Consider the following 15,910-nt stretch of genomic DNA (forward strand, 5'->3'; position numbering starts at 1 on the left):
TAAATCCGGTAGTGTGCATGCGTAACCAACAGTCCAATATTTCTATGAGAGTGATGGGACTAAGCACACGGTCAGTCCATAGAAGTGAATGGAGAAAAGCCGCTGGAGAGTGGGGTGGGGGGGACCTAACACGTGAGTGATGCTTATGCTATCTTTTTAATAATATCTAATTTTGCTCAGGTATCTGACAAATGTGCCGATCTATAGAAGTGTTTGCTGGTACCTTTATCTGGATCTCTGCCTTGTAACGCCGCCAGCCTCTTTGCTATCGCCAACATTTTCTCTTGCCTTGTATTCTCATCTTGCAGTTCTGTTGCAGCTTCACGCAAAATCTTGTCTTTTTCCCTTTCCAGATGCGTGGCATCTAATTCTATATTAAAGCTCGTCCAATTATCCTCATGATTGGCTTTACTCAAGTCATTAACGGATGGAGGAGGAGATCCTGGAAGTAACATTGTAAAATGCAGAAAACTAAAAAATACTTTGTTGTATATATAAGTATTATCAATAGTAGAAATGGAAGAAATTGTGAAAAAAAACAAATACCACTTTATGGTAAAACGTTTCAGAAGTAACTAAACATATATCCTGCGGACATTGCAAAATTAACAATTTTTTGTAATGGGCTTTATGCTCCTTTGGAGGCTGCTTTGAACTGCTGCTCAGCAAGATACGTATAATATGTTCAAACAGTCTGTTCATAGGGGTGAGGAACAGATAGGTTCCGACAGGGAAAGTTCTGTACCCAGTGTGAATATACTGTACTGATTTTGCCGAGCAGCAGTTAAAAGCATAGTCTAAAGAAGCATAAATTGGACACTTAGAGAGAACTGCAAGTGCTTTGGAGATAAGGAAGCAAAATATGGTAATGAATTATATTACAAAAATTCATAACTTTGCAATGTCGGGAGAATTGATAATATGTAAATCCTATTCTGCATCAGTAGAACATCACATGGGTAGATATAGCCAGTACTAGGTCTGCCTACTGGGAGGATAATAGAGTCATTATCCTCTATTTTTATTGTCTAAATGAGCTTCGAAATATTCAGTCATCTTCTTCATTATAGGCTTATTAGAAATGTGACAGGGCTGTCCAATAATCATCAGTAACTGTGATCAAAGTTTGTGTCATTCCCTTTCCTGCACGAGGAGACTTTAGTAAATAAAAAATGTAGTTTAGTTACTCTTTTCAGGGAACTGGTCACCATGAAAATGCATTCCAATCTGCAGGCACCGTGTTACAGAGCCAGGGGAGAGGAGTAGATTGATATATAGTTTTGGGAGAAACATTCAGTATAACCTGTGTTTTCACCATCTAAAACTTTGCTCTTTCTGGAATTGTAGGTCCAATGGGCAGTCCTACTAGTGATTGACAGCTATCTCCATATGTACACTTATACAGACATAGCTGTCAGTCACAGATTGTACCGCCACTGGACAGAAAGTCCCAGAAAGAACAGAGGTATAAGTGATGAAGACACAGGTTATTCTAAACCTTTTCTTACAGGACTATATATCAATCCGCTCAGCTGCTTCTGCTCTTTATCACGATACATGCAGAGTAGATTGCATTTTTAAAGTGTCAGGTTCTCTTTAAAGAAGCACTCACAAAAATTTTTATCCTCTTAATATATTTCAGTCATCAGACCCTGTCCTCGTGGTAGAAGCAGGTCCCATTGGTGGGATCCAAATCTTCTATACATTTATGGCATATTATGTGGCTATGCACAAACATGAGATGGGAATACCCCTTTAGACACCAAGCATGTCATAAGTTAGAGAGTCACGATCATTTCAAATATTTTTTGACAAGTCTCAGAGATATGTTAGAAGTAGTGATTAACAGGGGAATAAGTGGACTTCACTAATAAGTGCTGTGCTCGTTCAGCTTTCCCTTACAGCGGCGAGACCCTTTAATAGACTTGTAAATAGTGAATGTGCTGTGGACCCGAAAAAAATGTATTAAAAGGGGTTTTCCACTTTTGAGAATAATTTATTTAAATGTACTTAAATGCATGTATTTTGGGCTAAAAAAGTTTTTTTGCAATTGGGTTTCATTAAAAATATTGCAACATTAGCCTTCTATAGCCTCTGTACTGCACTGTTTGTTGCTAGCTGCAGAATGAGTTAACTGAGAAAATGTCAGTGAGCTGATTCAGATACTCCCCCTTGTCTTTTTCAGAGCTCCTCTCATTTGATGATTTTCATAGAATCGTAGGGTTGGAAGGGACCTCCTGGGCCATGTGGTCCAACCCCCTGCTCAAAGCAGGATTCGCTAAATCATCCCAGTCAGATGAGAATAAAGATGATCCTTCTACAATGTGACAGCCCTTTAGATATTTGTAGACAGCTATTAAGTCTCCTCTCAGTCTTCTCTTTTGCAAACTAAACATTCCCAAATCCTGCAACCTTTCCTCATAAGACAGGGTTTGCAGACCGGTCACCATTCTGGTCGCTCTTTTCTGAACTTGCTCCAGTTTGAGCACAGATCACATCAAAGTTGAATGTATAGAACAAAAGGCGCCTCTAAAAGCAAAAAACTGTGCATATTTTTTATGGAACCCAATTACAAAAGTTATTTTGAGCCCCAAATACGAACATTTAAGAAAATATGGGGGGGGACCTTTAACAGTTCATCCCCATAGAGGTGGCAAAGGCTTAGGCTTCCATCAGAGAAAGCAGCATGAAGGGGACAGGCACGTTGTGCAATAAACTGCACTATGTGATGTTCTGTACAAGGAACAACTGCAGGATTGTCATCATTCCTGGATTATACAAATCTGGATATGAAGGAATTTCAGAGCATTTTAAACATTTCATGTAGGAGTCTACTGTAAATTCACACAGTATATACAGACACGGAGTAAATTTAACATGTACTTTTGTTTGAAAGTACCTCGAGCATCCGGGTCACAATTTTGATCTATGGCTACCTCATCTTTCAGTTGGCTGAGCAGGTCGTCAACTTTTTGCGTCTGGCTTCTGACATCAGGTGGTTGATGTTGCTACAAAATTGAAAAAAAAAGGTATAAGAAAAAAAAAAAAAACCCATTAAACATATGAAAAATAAATGCAATTAAATAAAATTGAAAGCGTTTAATCATCTACTGTCTGCTTCCCTCAGAGGCACCAAAACTTCTGGTGGAATATCCCAAACAGGTTCCTCATGCAGGGAAGGAGACACAAACTCCAATCACAGTTACTGATGATTATTACACAGGCCTTACAAACGGTTCTAATGAACCTATAATGTAGACTATTTATGATATCTTAGCTGATTTATAAAATATACCGTACAATGAAAGATAATTCTTCTGTCCTCCCGCTACAGTGCTGACTGACTGATTTAATGTTTAGCACAGATCTACTAAGAGGAACTCAGGAGGCAGAGATACAAAAGCATCATCTTCAGCTCTTTCAGAAATTTTTCAGACAACTATAACCTATAAGATGAACTACATTATGGTCCTATATCAGAAAAACATTCCTACCGGCTTGGTTGCTGTAGAAGGCAGTGTCCTCCCTTGTAGCGCAGCCAGCCGATCCTCCATCTCTTGTAAGGAAGGGGCACGCGCTTGGGTTTCCCTCCGTAAAGCCTCCATCCTGGACTCTATTTCAGCCACGGAGGCGACAGCTTCTATAACATGTGAAGAGAGTATATCTGTCATATGTAGGCAAACTGTGCTATGACTGTTAGTCTGAAAATTGTCCTCAAATTTTACTTCACAGCAATTATTCATTCTAACTGCAAATTTACTGATGAAAGCATTATTGTGTGCATCGCAGGAAGAAACAGGAAAAAAAGATCACAACCTGTTTCAGCCATGTCCCACTAATCAGCTACCATGCTTTCTGGCTTTTACCATTCGAAAAGGATAGCAGAGTTGTATTTTTTTTTTCTTTTTTTTTTTTTATTAAAAGGGATGTGGGGGGGGGGGAGGGGTTGTTCTTTTGGGGATGGAAAGGGATGTAGTAAAAAACAAAGGAAAGAGTCAGCTCACCTGCTCTTAAGTCCAGTGCTCGGAAAGCCTGCAGTGCTGCAGGAAATTGCAATCATGTAAAAAAAAAAAAAAATGAAAAAAATAATCCAGCATCCAAAGGACTCCATAGAAGCACTTAGTACACTATTTTCCAATTTAAAAAAAACTGGAATGTCACAACCCCATGGCGGGAAAAATGGATAGATATACGCGTTTTTGACCGTCCGGGTATGCATATGCAATGATTAAAGTCTGAAACACGTCAGTCTATCCATTTTTCCCGCCATGGGGTTTGTGACATTCCAGTTGAACTGTTTTTTTTAAATTGGAAAGAAGGCTAGTAAGTGCTTCTATGGAGTCCTTTGGATGCTGGATTTTTTTTTTTTTTTTTTTTTTAACAAGAAAGGAATGTAGGGTGTTCTATTCTTTTAATAGGGAGGGGTAGGGGGTGTATTTTTTATAGGGTGGCAGGGGGTGTATTTTTTTTTTTTTTTTTTTATAAATCCTTTTTATTGAGTTTTCAAAAACATAAAAGTACAAAAGTCAAACATTAGTGGTAAATCTCAAAAGTGGCGTCACATATACCCGCTTAATATGGACATTACAGAACCACTTATAAAAATTGCCAAATATCACAACAGTAACTCCCACCCCTTTCCCCCTTCCCTCTAATTTATTCAAGTGATGCTTTCTGAATAAATGAACTTTACACATCGTGATATGGTTCTCCCTCCACTTTCCCCTGGTTCATGGCCATGAATCTACCCCTAACCTCAAGCCTCCCAGCGTGCCCTGCAGGTCCTCTAGGTTGTACCAGGATGTGTTCCGGAAGGGTGAAACCAGGTCATGAATATCATCTCTGGAGAGTTGTTGTAAAATAAAATCTTTCCATTTTGAGAAAAATTGTCGTCTTAGTGTCTTTGTCGCTCTCTGCTTCTATTTTCTCTAGAGTCATTACCCGCTTTAGTTCTACCAGCAACTGACGGAGACCCGGTGTGTTCCCATCCAACCATTGCCTTAAAATAAGTCTTTTGCACAAGATTGCAACTGTGTGCAATAGCTGAGTGTTTGACTTGGTCAACCTTAAATCAGTGCTCTTACGGAAAATCCATAACATTTTGTCTAGTGGAAGGTGTATGTTCATCAAACCGCCCACCCAGTTTTTTACCTCCTCCCACTGAGTATGTACGAGATCTCATTCCCATATACCGTGGAACATCTCTGTCCTGGAGGTATCACATTTTGGGCAAGCCTGTCGCCTTTCCTTGTGAGTTTGTGTAACCGGCAGATTGAAGCCCAATATGGCTCTGTGCATCATTCGGTGTCTCCTAGAGCAGGACTATGTCACCACGTAATCTTTTTAAATGCCCGAGTACCAAGGACCTTTTTTCTGGGGTCTTGAGACCCTTAACATTCCATGCTATGATCTTAGCCATTCATGATAGTGATGTGTCTCAATAACAAGCGATGTCTGTGTATAAAGTATTGGGTGGGATAGCCAAAGTCCGCCCTCAGATGTGTTGTGAGAAGTGAACCAAAACTTTACGAAAGCATCTAAGGTACTACAGCACATATCAAGCCAAACCCAACTGGTCCCCAAACTGAATACCCCAACATGGGAAACATTTTCAACATCTCCTTCCCCATCTGTCGCTCCCCCTCTCGTCATGTGTATCACTAGTACTTCCATTTTTTCCCCCCCATCATGGCCCTCCACTACCTTCCGACCAACTTGACAAAGTTACAGTACCGGCTACAAAAAAAAAAAAAAAAAAAAAAAAGCATTGGAACCATAAAAGACATAAAAATTGGAAACGGATAGATTGCAATCAGCATATATCTACGTGTCCGGATGAGCATGCTGTGACAACTCTCAAAAGTTCGCGAGACCTTCTCCACTTTCGAGCAATCACACGACGATTAAAGTATAGCATCACCAAACAACGTCAGTGAGACCCTTCTGTTTGGAGTTGACCTTGTAGAAAAGCCTTCATGATGGAACTCTAATGTCTTCAGGCGATCTGGCCAGCTGTTGCTGTCCTCACTTTCTCTCTCTCCTCGTCGCAGTGTCCATTGGGAGATCTCGTGGAAGATGGCATGAACTCCCTCGTAGCTTCGCTGGAGTCCCTCCAAATTTTAAAGAAGCCGTCCGTGTGTCTCGTTTGGAGAACAGCAGAGTAAAATAGCTGGAACTGAATGCCTTTCTTGTAGCGGAGGCTGCAGACCTCACTGAAGGCCCTGCGTTTTTTAGTAACTCATGGCGAAAAGTCCTCAAAGATGACAACCTTATGTCCCTGAAGTATGAGTGGTTGTCGCCTGGCTCTAAAAAGGTGCAGAATTTTATCCTTATCCTTAAATTCCAAATATTTTGCAATAGCTTGACGGGGTTTCTGGGTGCGTTGGTCGTCGCGTCCCGCTCCACACAGACCAGTGTCTCTCGACGAGCTCCCATGAGGTGGGCCCACCCTGTGCACGCTTTCCACCTTGCACTTGTCTTGTACTCCTAGGGCTTTAGGTAGTTCTTGATCAAAAATGTCATTGAGTTGCTAATATGTGACAGATTCGGGCAGCCCCACTAACCGCAAGTTATTTCTTCGGGACCTATTTTCTAGGTCCTCAAGTTTGTCCCTCAGCCAAGTGCCCTGTTTCAGGGACGCCTCCAGCTCCTGTTCAAGTTGGATTGTCCTATCCTCCATATCAGACACCCTTTGCTCCAGATGCTCCAGCCTGCGCTGATATTTTGTGGATCTCTTCTAGGGCATCTTTTACTGCCTCCTTCACTGCGGTTTTTATATCCCCCCCATGAGATATCAGGCCACCTCACTTGCCAGCTCCCAGCAGTCTCCCTGTATAAGCGTCCCTGTCACAGGGTCCCCCCCGCCTGGTGATTCCGGCCTGCGGTCTCCTTTGGGGCTTATGCAGGTTCCCCCTGCCTTTCCCCGCTCTAACCTGGTTGTTTTCAACTGCGCCTCCGGGTTTCCCTTGCTCTTGTGCTTCCCGCTTTGTGGCACTGCTGCAGCCACCGCCATCTTGGGGATCTCTCCTGTCTTCTTACGTGCTCCCGCAGCTCTGCTCCCGCCGCCTGTGCTTCGGAGCCAGCGGTCCACGGTGCCCCCGGTATACAATGATGTCAGCGGTCACCTCTCCTGTGAGTAGTGCGCGCCAGTGGTCCATTTGAGTCGCTCGTTATCAAGCTGGAGCACGGAGCTCCCTCACCCCGCTGCAGCCATGCTGGAGCCGGAACTCGTATTTTTTTTTTTTTTTTTTTAATAGGTAGGGGGTGAATTTTTTTATTGGGAGGTAGGGGGTGAATTTTTTTTTTTTATACAGAGGTAGGGGGTGTATTTTTTTTTTTATACGGAGGTAGGGGACGTATTTTTTTATAGGGATGTAGGGCTGCATTATTCTTTTTTTAGTATGAAAACAGTATAAAGACAAACAATTGAGAAACTAATAATCCTGCATTTCGATACATTAACTCTTTATTTGGCACCTATGTCAGAGATTTTTATGCCTTCTCTTCTGGTAAATACGTGACTATTTATGCATGGAAACTCTGGCCCATTCCTTGCACCTCATATATATAGGTCAGGATACTCTGACTTTCAGACAACTTTTCTATGCATTTTTTGCTTTTAATTAAAGCAGTAAGCTTCAATGCAAAATTGCATGAAGGCACCCATGATTATAAAGTGCTGGGTGGCTTATACAGTTAGGGCCTCATTTATCAAAAAGTGTCTTGGTTACCCATAGCATCTAATCACAGCGAAGCTTTCATTTCATAAACTGCTGTGGGAAAATGAAAGCAGAACTGTGATTGGTTGCTATGGGTAACAAATTGCGTTTTCCTTTTAGGCCCCTTGAATATCTGCCTAGTTTCTACTTTTTCAGATAAGACAAAATAAGTACTGTATGTAACATGGATCTTAAAACTGAAGGACTGTCAAACCTGTGTCCTAGAAGTGAAAGAGTTAATTATGCAGATTTTACTCATTGATTTTGTCAAAATATGTCATTTTGTTAACATAGCACTTACAAATAATTAGATTTAAGTATGTAAGCCTACTCACTAGGTTTAGTGTCCTGTTTGAGTTTTGCCAGTCTTTCCGTAATCGCTTGGTCTTCTGGTGACAAACCCTGATACCTGGTATTGTTTCCAGCATGTAAGGCCCCTTCACCTCTTTGCGTGTCTTTTTGCTGACTTTGCTTGGCTTCCAAGGCTGCTATCCTCCTGAAATAAAGACAGTTTTTAATCGACAACATATATAACAGAAAAGGAAGGAGAAAAAAAAAAAAAAAAAGACTGACCTGACTACCCCTATCCTACACCACTAGGATAAGGGAACCCAGCAGCCCCACCGACCATGACTAAAGACCCCGCCAGGGCCTCAGCAAAATCGGTCAATGCCTGGTATGCCACGTAAAGCTGCCAGACACCCTTTGTGGACCCTGTACATCGAGGGTCATAAGAGATGAGCAGTCACCCCTCCTCTCAGAGATGAGATCCCTGATACGTGAGGAAGTCCAGGCCTCCATGTCCAGCCTCTCACGGCAGCAGCCCCCCAGCCCAGGGCCGAGCCGCAAGCGACCAAGGTGGGAGGCAGAACCAGAGTCCAAACCAAGCTCCATAGACGGTTCCGACTTCCGGGACTCTGATCCAGAGGAGGCAGGAGAGATCCCAGCAGACAGCCAGGATCGGGGCAGAAAATATCTGTTTATGTCAGAGGACACAGACGAGTTGGTCTAGGCTGTGAGGAACACTATGCAAATCGAGGAAGTTCCCAAGCCACAATCTAGACAGGACCTGATGTTCGGGGGACTCACATCTCAGAGACAGACAGTGTTCCCTATAAGCGAACATATCAAAGCGATGGTCCTAAATGAATGGAAAGATGCGGAACGTAGACTTGTACTGTCCCGGGATTTTAAGGGTCGACTGCCTTTCGATCCTGAGGAAACACGATTATGAGAAGAGGTCCCGAAAAATCGATGTTCCTGTAGCCAAGGTCACCAAGAAGACCGCCATTCCGTTTGAAGACTCATCAAGCCTCCGTGACCCAATGGACAGAAAGGTGGACATTCTCTTAAAAAGAACATGGGAGACTTCTGCAGCTCTTATTAGAGCTAACATAGCAGCCACCTCAGTGGCCAGATCTATGTTCCTGTGGATGGGGCAGTTGAAGGAACATCTGACCAACAAGACCCCTAGATCCGAGATCCTAGCATCTCTTCCCCTCATGAAGTCGGCCACGGCGTTCCTATCAGACACGTCGGCCGAATCAGTAAGATTCGCGGCTAAGAACAGCTCCCTGTCTAATGCAGCACGGAAAGCAGTCTGGCTTAAATCCTGGTTGGGGTATAACGCTTCAAAGGCCAAACTATGCTCCATCCCCTTCTCGGGCCTAAGGGTGTTCGGGCCAGCCCTAGATACCATCCTAGAGCTAGTTTCCAACAAAAACAAAAGTTTTTCCAGAGGAAAAACCAAAACGGCCCCAGTCCTTTCGGAGAGGATTCTTCTCTAGGAGACAGCCCGAAGCCAGGGCAGGTCCAACAGAGGCTCCTACAGGAGCTCCCACAGCCAGGGTGGGAGAAACAAGGGCTCCCTTTTCGCGTCAACCTCCAGATCTAGGAGGCAATGACGCCATAGGTATCGGGGGCAGACTTCGCCACTTCGCAAAAAAGTGGGCCCAAGTTACCCACAACCAGTGGATCCTGAGAACCATTGCAGAGGGTTACAGCATAGTGGTTTGCTCCACTCCCCCCAACAGATATATTTCCCCATCGTAGTCCCGTCAGAATCCGCCATGTGGACAGACCTACAAGACATGGTCAGCTAGGCGGTTATAGTACCAGTTCCTCTGACAGAGATGGGCAAGGGACACTACTCTTCCCTGTTCTCCATTGCAAATCCATCCTGCGAGGCCAGAACTATTATAAATTTAAAACCTTTAAGTGCCTGGGTCAGGTACACAAGGTTCCAGATGGAATCAATTTGGTCAGCAATACATCTAATAGACCGGGACACTGTCAAGTGCACCCTGGACCTGAAGAGTGCTTACTATCAGGTCCCGATCCATCCCTCATCCCAGAGACTGCTAAGGTTCGCAATCAGACTACCGACCCAATCCTGCCACTTCCAGTTCCAATGCCTCCCATTCGGACTGGCGTCGGCCCCTCGAATCTTCACAAAGCTGGTAGCGGAGGTAGTGGCCTACCTGAGAAGCCAAGGAATCGTGATTTTACCAAACTTAGACGATTTCCTCCTGGTGGCAGGATCCAAAGAAGCGCTCATTCGAGACAGAAACCGAACAGTCACAGTAATGGAGTTCCTCGGCTGGGTTATCAACTGGCAGAAGTCAGACCTGATACCAGAGAGCAGGAAGGTCTTCCTTGGAGTTCTCCTAGACTCAGGAGACAGGATATCCCTGCTACCAAAGGAAAAGCAGGAGACAATTCAAGAGAAAGTCAAAGACCTCCTGAAGCACCACGCCTCCATAAGAGAGACAATGAAGGTCCTGGGCCTAATGACGGCATACATTCTGTGGGTCAGATGCGCTCAGTTACATTCGAGACTCTTACAAAAGGAGATCCTCGCAATATGGGACTGGCATCAGTCTTCACTCGACAAACCCATAAAATTGCCAGGGCTGGTGAAGAGATCACTGCGGTGGTGGACACAGCCCAAAAACCTGCAGGTGGGCCTACTACGGACCACCTCTCCATACGTGGTAGTCACCACAGACGCCAGCACATGGGGATGGGGAGCCCACGTAGAAGGGAAGATCTTTCAAGGAAGATGGCCAGAAGACATCAGGAACAAATCCTCCAACTTCAGGGAACTTTATGCGGTCTGGGAAACCCTAAGGCGAAACCGGACTATCCTGAAGAATCAACATGTCCGAATATTGTCCGAAAACGTAACAGCGGTTTCTTTCCTGAAGCACCAGGGAGGTCCCAGACAGACATCGACCGCTCCAAGGCCTAGCGGAGAGAATATTCCCTGGGCAGAGGGAACAATCCTCTCAGTAATCACAATTCACCTGGAGGGTTCCCAGAACGTGGTAGTGGACTACCTAAGCAGACAGCAGGTCTGCCTGACATGGTGGGAGCTTAACAAGGAGATATTCCACCAACTGTGTCAGCGTTGGGGGACCCCCAGAATAAACCTATTCGCAAACCGAAAAAAACTCAAAGGTCTCCAGATTCTACTCCCTAAACTTGGCGGACCACCCGGAAGGCAAAGATGCCCTGAACCAGGTCTGGGAAGAACACCTCTCTTACGCGTTCCCACCATTGGCACTCATTCCAGCGGTACTCCGGAAGATCCGCGAGGACCGCACGAAGGTGATTATGGTCGTCCCATACTGGCCGAGAAGAAGCTGGTTTCCCCTACTGGGGGCCATGGCAGTGGAAAGCCCAGTCGAGCTCCCTCTAAAGAAGGATGTCATCCACCAGGGCCCGATCCACCACCCGAATCCAGCAAGACTTCACCTCTCAGCTTGGATCCTGAAAGGGACATCCTGAAGGCAAAGGGCTTATCAGATCAGGCCATATCTACCCTACAGGCCAGCAGGAAGCCGGTTACATCTGCAATACACCGGAAGATATGGAATAGGTTCTGTCTGGAGGGTGGCAGGTTCAACTTCGTGGCGGGTACCCCTGACCTCCCTAGCGTCCTAAACTTCTTACAGTCGGGGTTTAATAAAGACCTTAAGCTCAGCACTTTAAAAGGTCCAGATTTCGACCCTGAGCTCCTTCCTTGATTACCCTTTAGCTTCTCATCCTTGGGTAGCAAGATTCATAAGGGCCACGCAATGTCTACGCCCTACGATCAGGCAGCTCACCCCGCCTTGGGACCTTAGCTTGGTCCTCAGATCTCTATGTAGGAATCCCTACGTCCCCAGTAAAGAGATGTCCATCTCAAATCTCACTCGGAAAACTGCCTTTCTCGTAGCCTTCACTACGGCTAAAAGAATAGGCCCTGTCCACCAGAGACCCATATCTCCAAATCAGAGAAAACCATATAATCCTGAGATTAGAACCGGCATTTATTCCAAAGGTAGCCTCTTGCCAAAATTTAAACCAGGAGATAGTGTTACCATCCTTTTGTGACAACCCCCGTAATGAGAAGGAACAGAGTCTCCACTCGCTGGATGTGAAACGGGCTGTTATAGACTACCTAGAGGCCACCAATAGTTGGCGTATGGACCCAAACCTGTTCATCCTTTTAGGGGGTAAAAACAATGGGAAAAAAAGCAAGATGGATTACTACAGTAATCTCAAACACCTACCAATCTGAAGGCGCCAATCCGCCAGATACTCTAAAGGCCCACTCTGCAAGGGCAGTATCGGCCTCTTGGGCTAAGCGAGTGGGCGCCTCGGTGGATCAAATCTGTAGAGCAGCAACCTGGGCCAGACTTGACATTCTGCAAGCACTACAAGCTTGATGTGCTATCTGGTCAACAGATTGCATTTGGGAGAAATGTTCTCCAGGCAGTAATCCCACCCTGAGGAGGTGCTTTGGTACTCTCTATGGTGCTGTCAGGTGGACGTCCTGGAAAATAGGTATTAGACCTAGCGGTAATGAGGTTTCCAGGAGTCCATCCTGACAGCACGGGCAGTTCCCTCCCTGTTCATGTTATGTCATATGCTGTAATATGATTTTGCCATTAAAGTGTTATTTGCATTATCCACGCTTTTAACCTCTCGTGTGTTTTCCTGTCCCTGTAAGGAGGAGAAGGACGTCCTCCATGGTGCTGTCAGGATGGACTCCTGGAAACATCATTACCGGTAGGTCTAATTCCTATTTTTAAAAAGCTAAAATCTTAGCATGTATGCAGTTTTGAAACAAAAATATGAATGATACAATATTTGAAGAAAAATTTTTCCAGACCGGGGGGGGGGAATCACCTGCAGCATTGCAGATTTTCTCCTGTATGAGACCAGCATCACAATAGTGAAAAAGAAAAAAAAAAAAAAAAAATCAGAATGCAGGCTGCATTGGAGAGACGAGCCACCAATATCAAATTCTCATGGAAAAAAAAAAAAAAAAAAAGAAAGGAGAGCGGCAGAGAGTCGGCTTATTTTACACCATTATGAGCTTTTAGCATGGACAACCCATTTACACTATTTCAGTTTAAAGGTCTGATGCTACGAAAAAAGAAAATGTCTAACTTACTTCTTGTAATTCTCTGGTGGGGACCACTTTGATGCATCGTTCCTTGGTGCCACTGCACTATAAAACATAACAGTTGGTGAGTGGGACATTCCAACAGCAATACTTCTATGACTTTGTGACGCTTGTAAATGTAATTTCTCACAGACAAGCCGTGAGGCAGGGGAGTCAAGGAGTCCGGGGTCAAATACCAAGAGAGTTTGTCATAAACAGAGGGGCAAGGCGATGGACTAAACAGGTCACAGTCCGAGGTCAGAATTCCAGGGAGGTAGGGGATTCAAACAAAAGGGGCTAGGCAAACGGATGATCAAAGGCAAGATCCAAGGTCCAGCAGCAAAAGATCAGAATAGCAAAGCACTAGAGAACAAGGCAGACTCACCACCGAGCTAAAGCTATGACTGGCAAGGATCTAACCATTGTCAGCTAACTAAATAGCCAGGCAATCATTCAGAACAGGAAACACCTGGATGGATCCCTGACCTAAACGGGCTGGTGCGCTGCCAGTCACAATAATGACAACCCAGCACGAACCTACCACTGATTGGTCGGCTGGGCTGAAACGCAATACCGACAGCCCAGCATTCCCCTGCATTCTATAGGGCGGCTTAACTATCACTGACTGCGTCTCTAGGACCTTGTGAATGACAGGACCTGGATTGGATCCAAATCATCATCCATATCAATGTTAGCTGACACGTTTCTAAAAAAATAACAACCAGCGCAAATAACAGAGGAGGTGGAGCTTAACATTTAGGTCTCTTAGAGCACTGGGGGGAGGCTCCTGCTGCAGCAAAGCTCAGAATTCTGGGGGGGGGGGGGGGTTTATGGGTGAGATTTGGGAACACAGATTCCATGTTAGTGTGCTGCAGCAGAACCATCAGCACATTGTGGGAGAATTCACTTTTTTTTTTTTTTTTACATGGGACATTCAGCAAATTATTATCTGCATTGTCACATCACAGTGGATTTCTAAGGTGGGAACAGACACAGAAAAGCAAAGAGGTCACACGATACAGCATTAGCAAACTAACCGTTCACACAGCCCCTGTGCTGTCGGCTCCAGGTAATCCACAGCATAAGCCTGCAGCTGTTACATGCTACATAAACGGCAATTCTCGGTCACACTGCACACACACCTGCTTATAGTGTCGTGGCATTTCTTGCAGACTTTCTGCTTGCTGTTGCCATATGCAGGTAAGATTGCTGTGAATGCCAGGCATCCCGCACAGAACGAATGTCGGCAGGACTTACAGCCACACTTGGAAGGAAAGAAAAAAAATAACCCATCATTACGATCACATTACTGCCTTTAATCATTATCACCCAATAATCATACAAGGAGACTTTCTTTTATTATTATTACTTAAACGCTTGTATTTGGGGATGAAAATCATTTTGGCAATTAGGTTTCATTAAAAATGTTGCACCATTTGACTTTTAAAGGCACATTTTACTTTGATGTGGTCATAAAACAGCTGAGACAAGATGAGAAAAAGTTAGAAACTCCCTGTCAGACTTCATAGCAAGCTCACTGACAGATTCTCAGTTAACTCATTCTACCGCCAGCAATAAACAGTAACACACAAAAGCGATAGAAGGAAAACTGAGCAAAATGAATAATCAAACTATATTGAAAAAATGAATTTTAGCCCCAGATACGTGCTTTTTAGGTAAAAAAAAAATTACAAATGTCGATTTTGTGTTTTCACTTTTCCAATACAAAATAGGTTGCTTTATATGTATCTGTGGTTTTGCTAAAGTGCCAGAAGGGGCTACAAGGAGGGCTCAGCTGCCCTATCCCAGACGCTCTTTTTCAAGGATTTGGAGCAGAAACTCTCCAATTTCTGCAAAAACACTACAGACTTGGACCCCGATCAGTGCAGGAAAAGCGATGCATCAACTGTACAAAGGGACGTGTTCACACAGATTAAGCTATAGACAGACTGCAAAATTGGGAAAGTGTGCTCTAAAAATTAAAGGGGTTGTCCAGTGATCGGCGGGGGTCTCACATGTGCACCGATTGGCAGAACAGGGAACTTTCATCCCAGAGGAGCAGCAGTGAGCATGCTCAACCACCGCTTCATTCCCTATGGGGCTGCCGATCAGTGTAGGTCCCAGCGGTCGGATCCCCAGTGATCAATACGTTGTCACCTCCGCTGTGGATTGCTGCTGATGTATCTTCACTGGACAGCCCCTTTAAATGTTCCTTTCACCATTGAATAAGGTGCAAGTACACAAAAAAAATACTAAAAAAACAGACCATAATATAATAAAATATGAAAAATCACTAAGTCACGTTTTACATTCACCGCTATGGCACCAATGCTCCTGGATGGGCTTGAATTACTCCCCACAGACTTTCACCTGACCGCTGCAGCCAATCACTGGCCTCAGCATGACTTACATGATGTCATCCCGCGGCTCCATTACACATAGACCAATAGGGATTTTAAAGGGGAGTTATGATTTTGTTTTTTGAATCTCCCATAAACCCCTTTAAATACAGATTTTCCTAGAGGATCCCTTTAATAATTATCTACACATACGTCTATAATCACATTGACACTTACCTCTTTCTTAAATATGGAGAATTTGGAAGCACAAGAAAAGCACCTCCCGTCCATGTCAGATGCAGGCACACTCACCACCCCTGCACATTACTGCCCCTCTCATCCCAAATCTCACAACTTTCAGGAAATGCTCTATTTCTCCCATTGCAACAGAGAACTCTGGGAAAAGTAGTCAATTTACG

At 44.3% G+C, this 15,910-nt stretch overlaps 1 protein-coding gene across 2 annotated transcripts in view; it reads right to left on the minus strand.

Annotated features, from left to right (window-relative positions):
- Positions 1-15,901, minus strand: part of ZFYVE19 (zinc finger FYVE-type containing 19) — a 29,254-nt gene extending 13,353 nt beyond the window's left edge. The window contains exons 1-7 of one of the 2 annotated variants that reach the window (XM_073566691.1): positions 15,729-15,898; positions 14,295-14,416; positions 13,162-13,218; positions 8,054-8,214; positions 3,495-3,640; positions 2,900-3,008; positions 224-442 (exon numbers count right to left, since the gene is read on the minus strand). In XM_073566691.1, coding sequence (XP_073422792.1) covers positions 224-442; positions 2,900-3,008; positions 3,495-3,640; positions 8,054-8,214; positions 13,162-13,218; positions 14,295-14,416; positions 15,729-15,782 — 868 coding nt within the window. In that variant the 5' untranslated portion in view covers positions 15,783-15,898. Of the gene's footprint in view, positions 1-223; positions 443-2,899; positions 3,009-3,494; positions 3,641-8,053; positions 8,215-13,161; positions 13,219-14,294; positions 14,417-15,728 lie in introns of both variants that reach the window. The other variant, XM_073566692.1, reaches the window with a different exon arrangement.
- Positions 15,902-15,910: the final 9 nt, after the last annotated feature.

Source organism: Dendrobates tinctorius, unplaced genomic scaffold (assembly GCF_039654945.1).
Source record: "Dendrobates tinctorius isolate UK_male_01 unplaced genomic scaffold, ASM3965494v1 ptg000019l, whole genome shotgun sequence".
Lineage (NCBI taxonomy): Eukaryota > Metazoa > Chordata > Amphibia > Anura > Dendrobatidae > Dendrobates > Dendrobates tinctorius.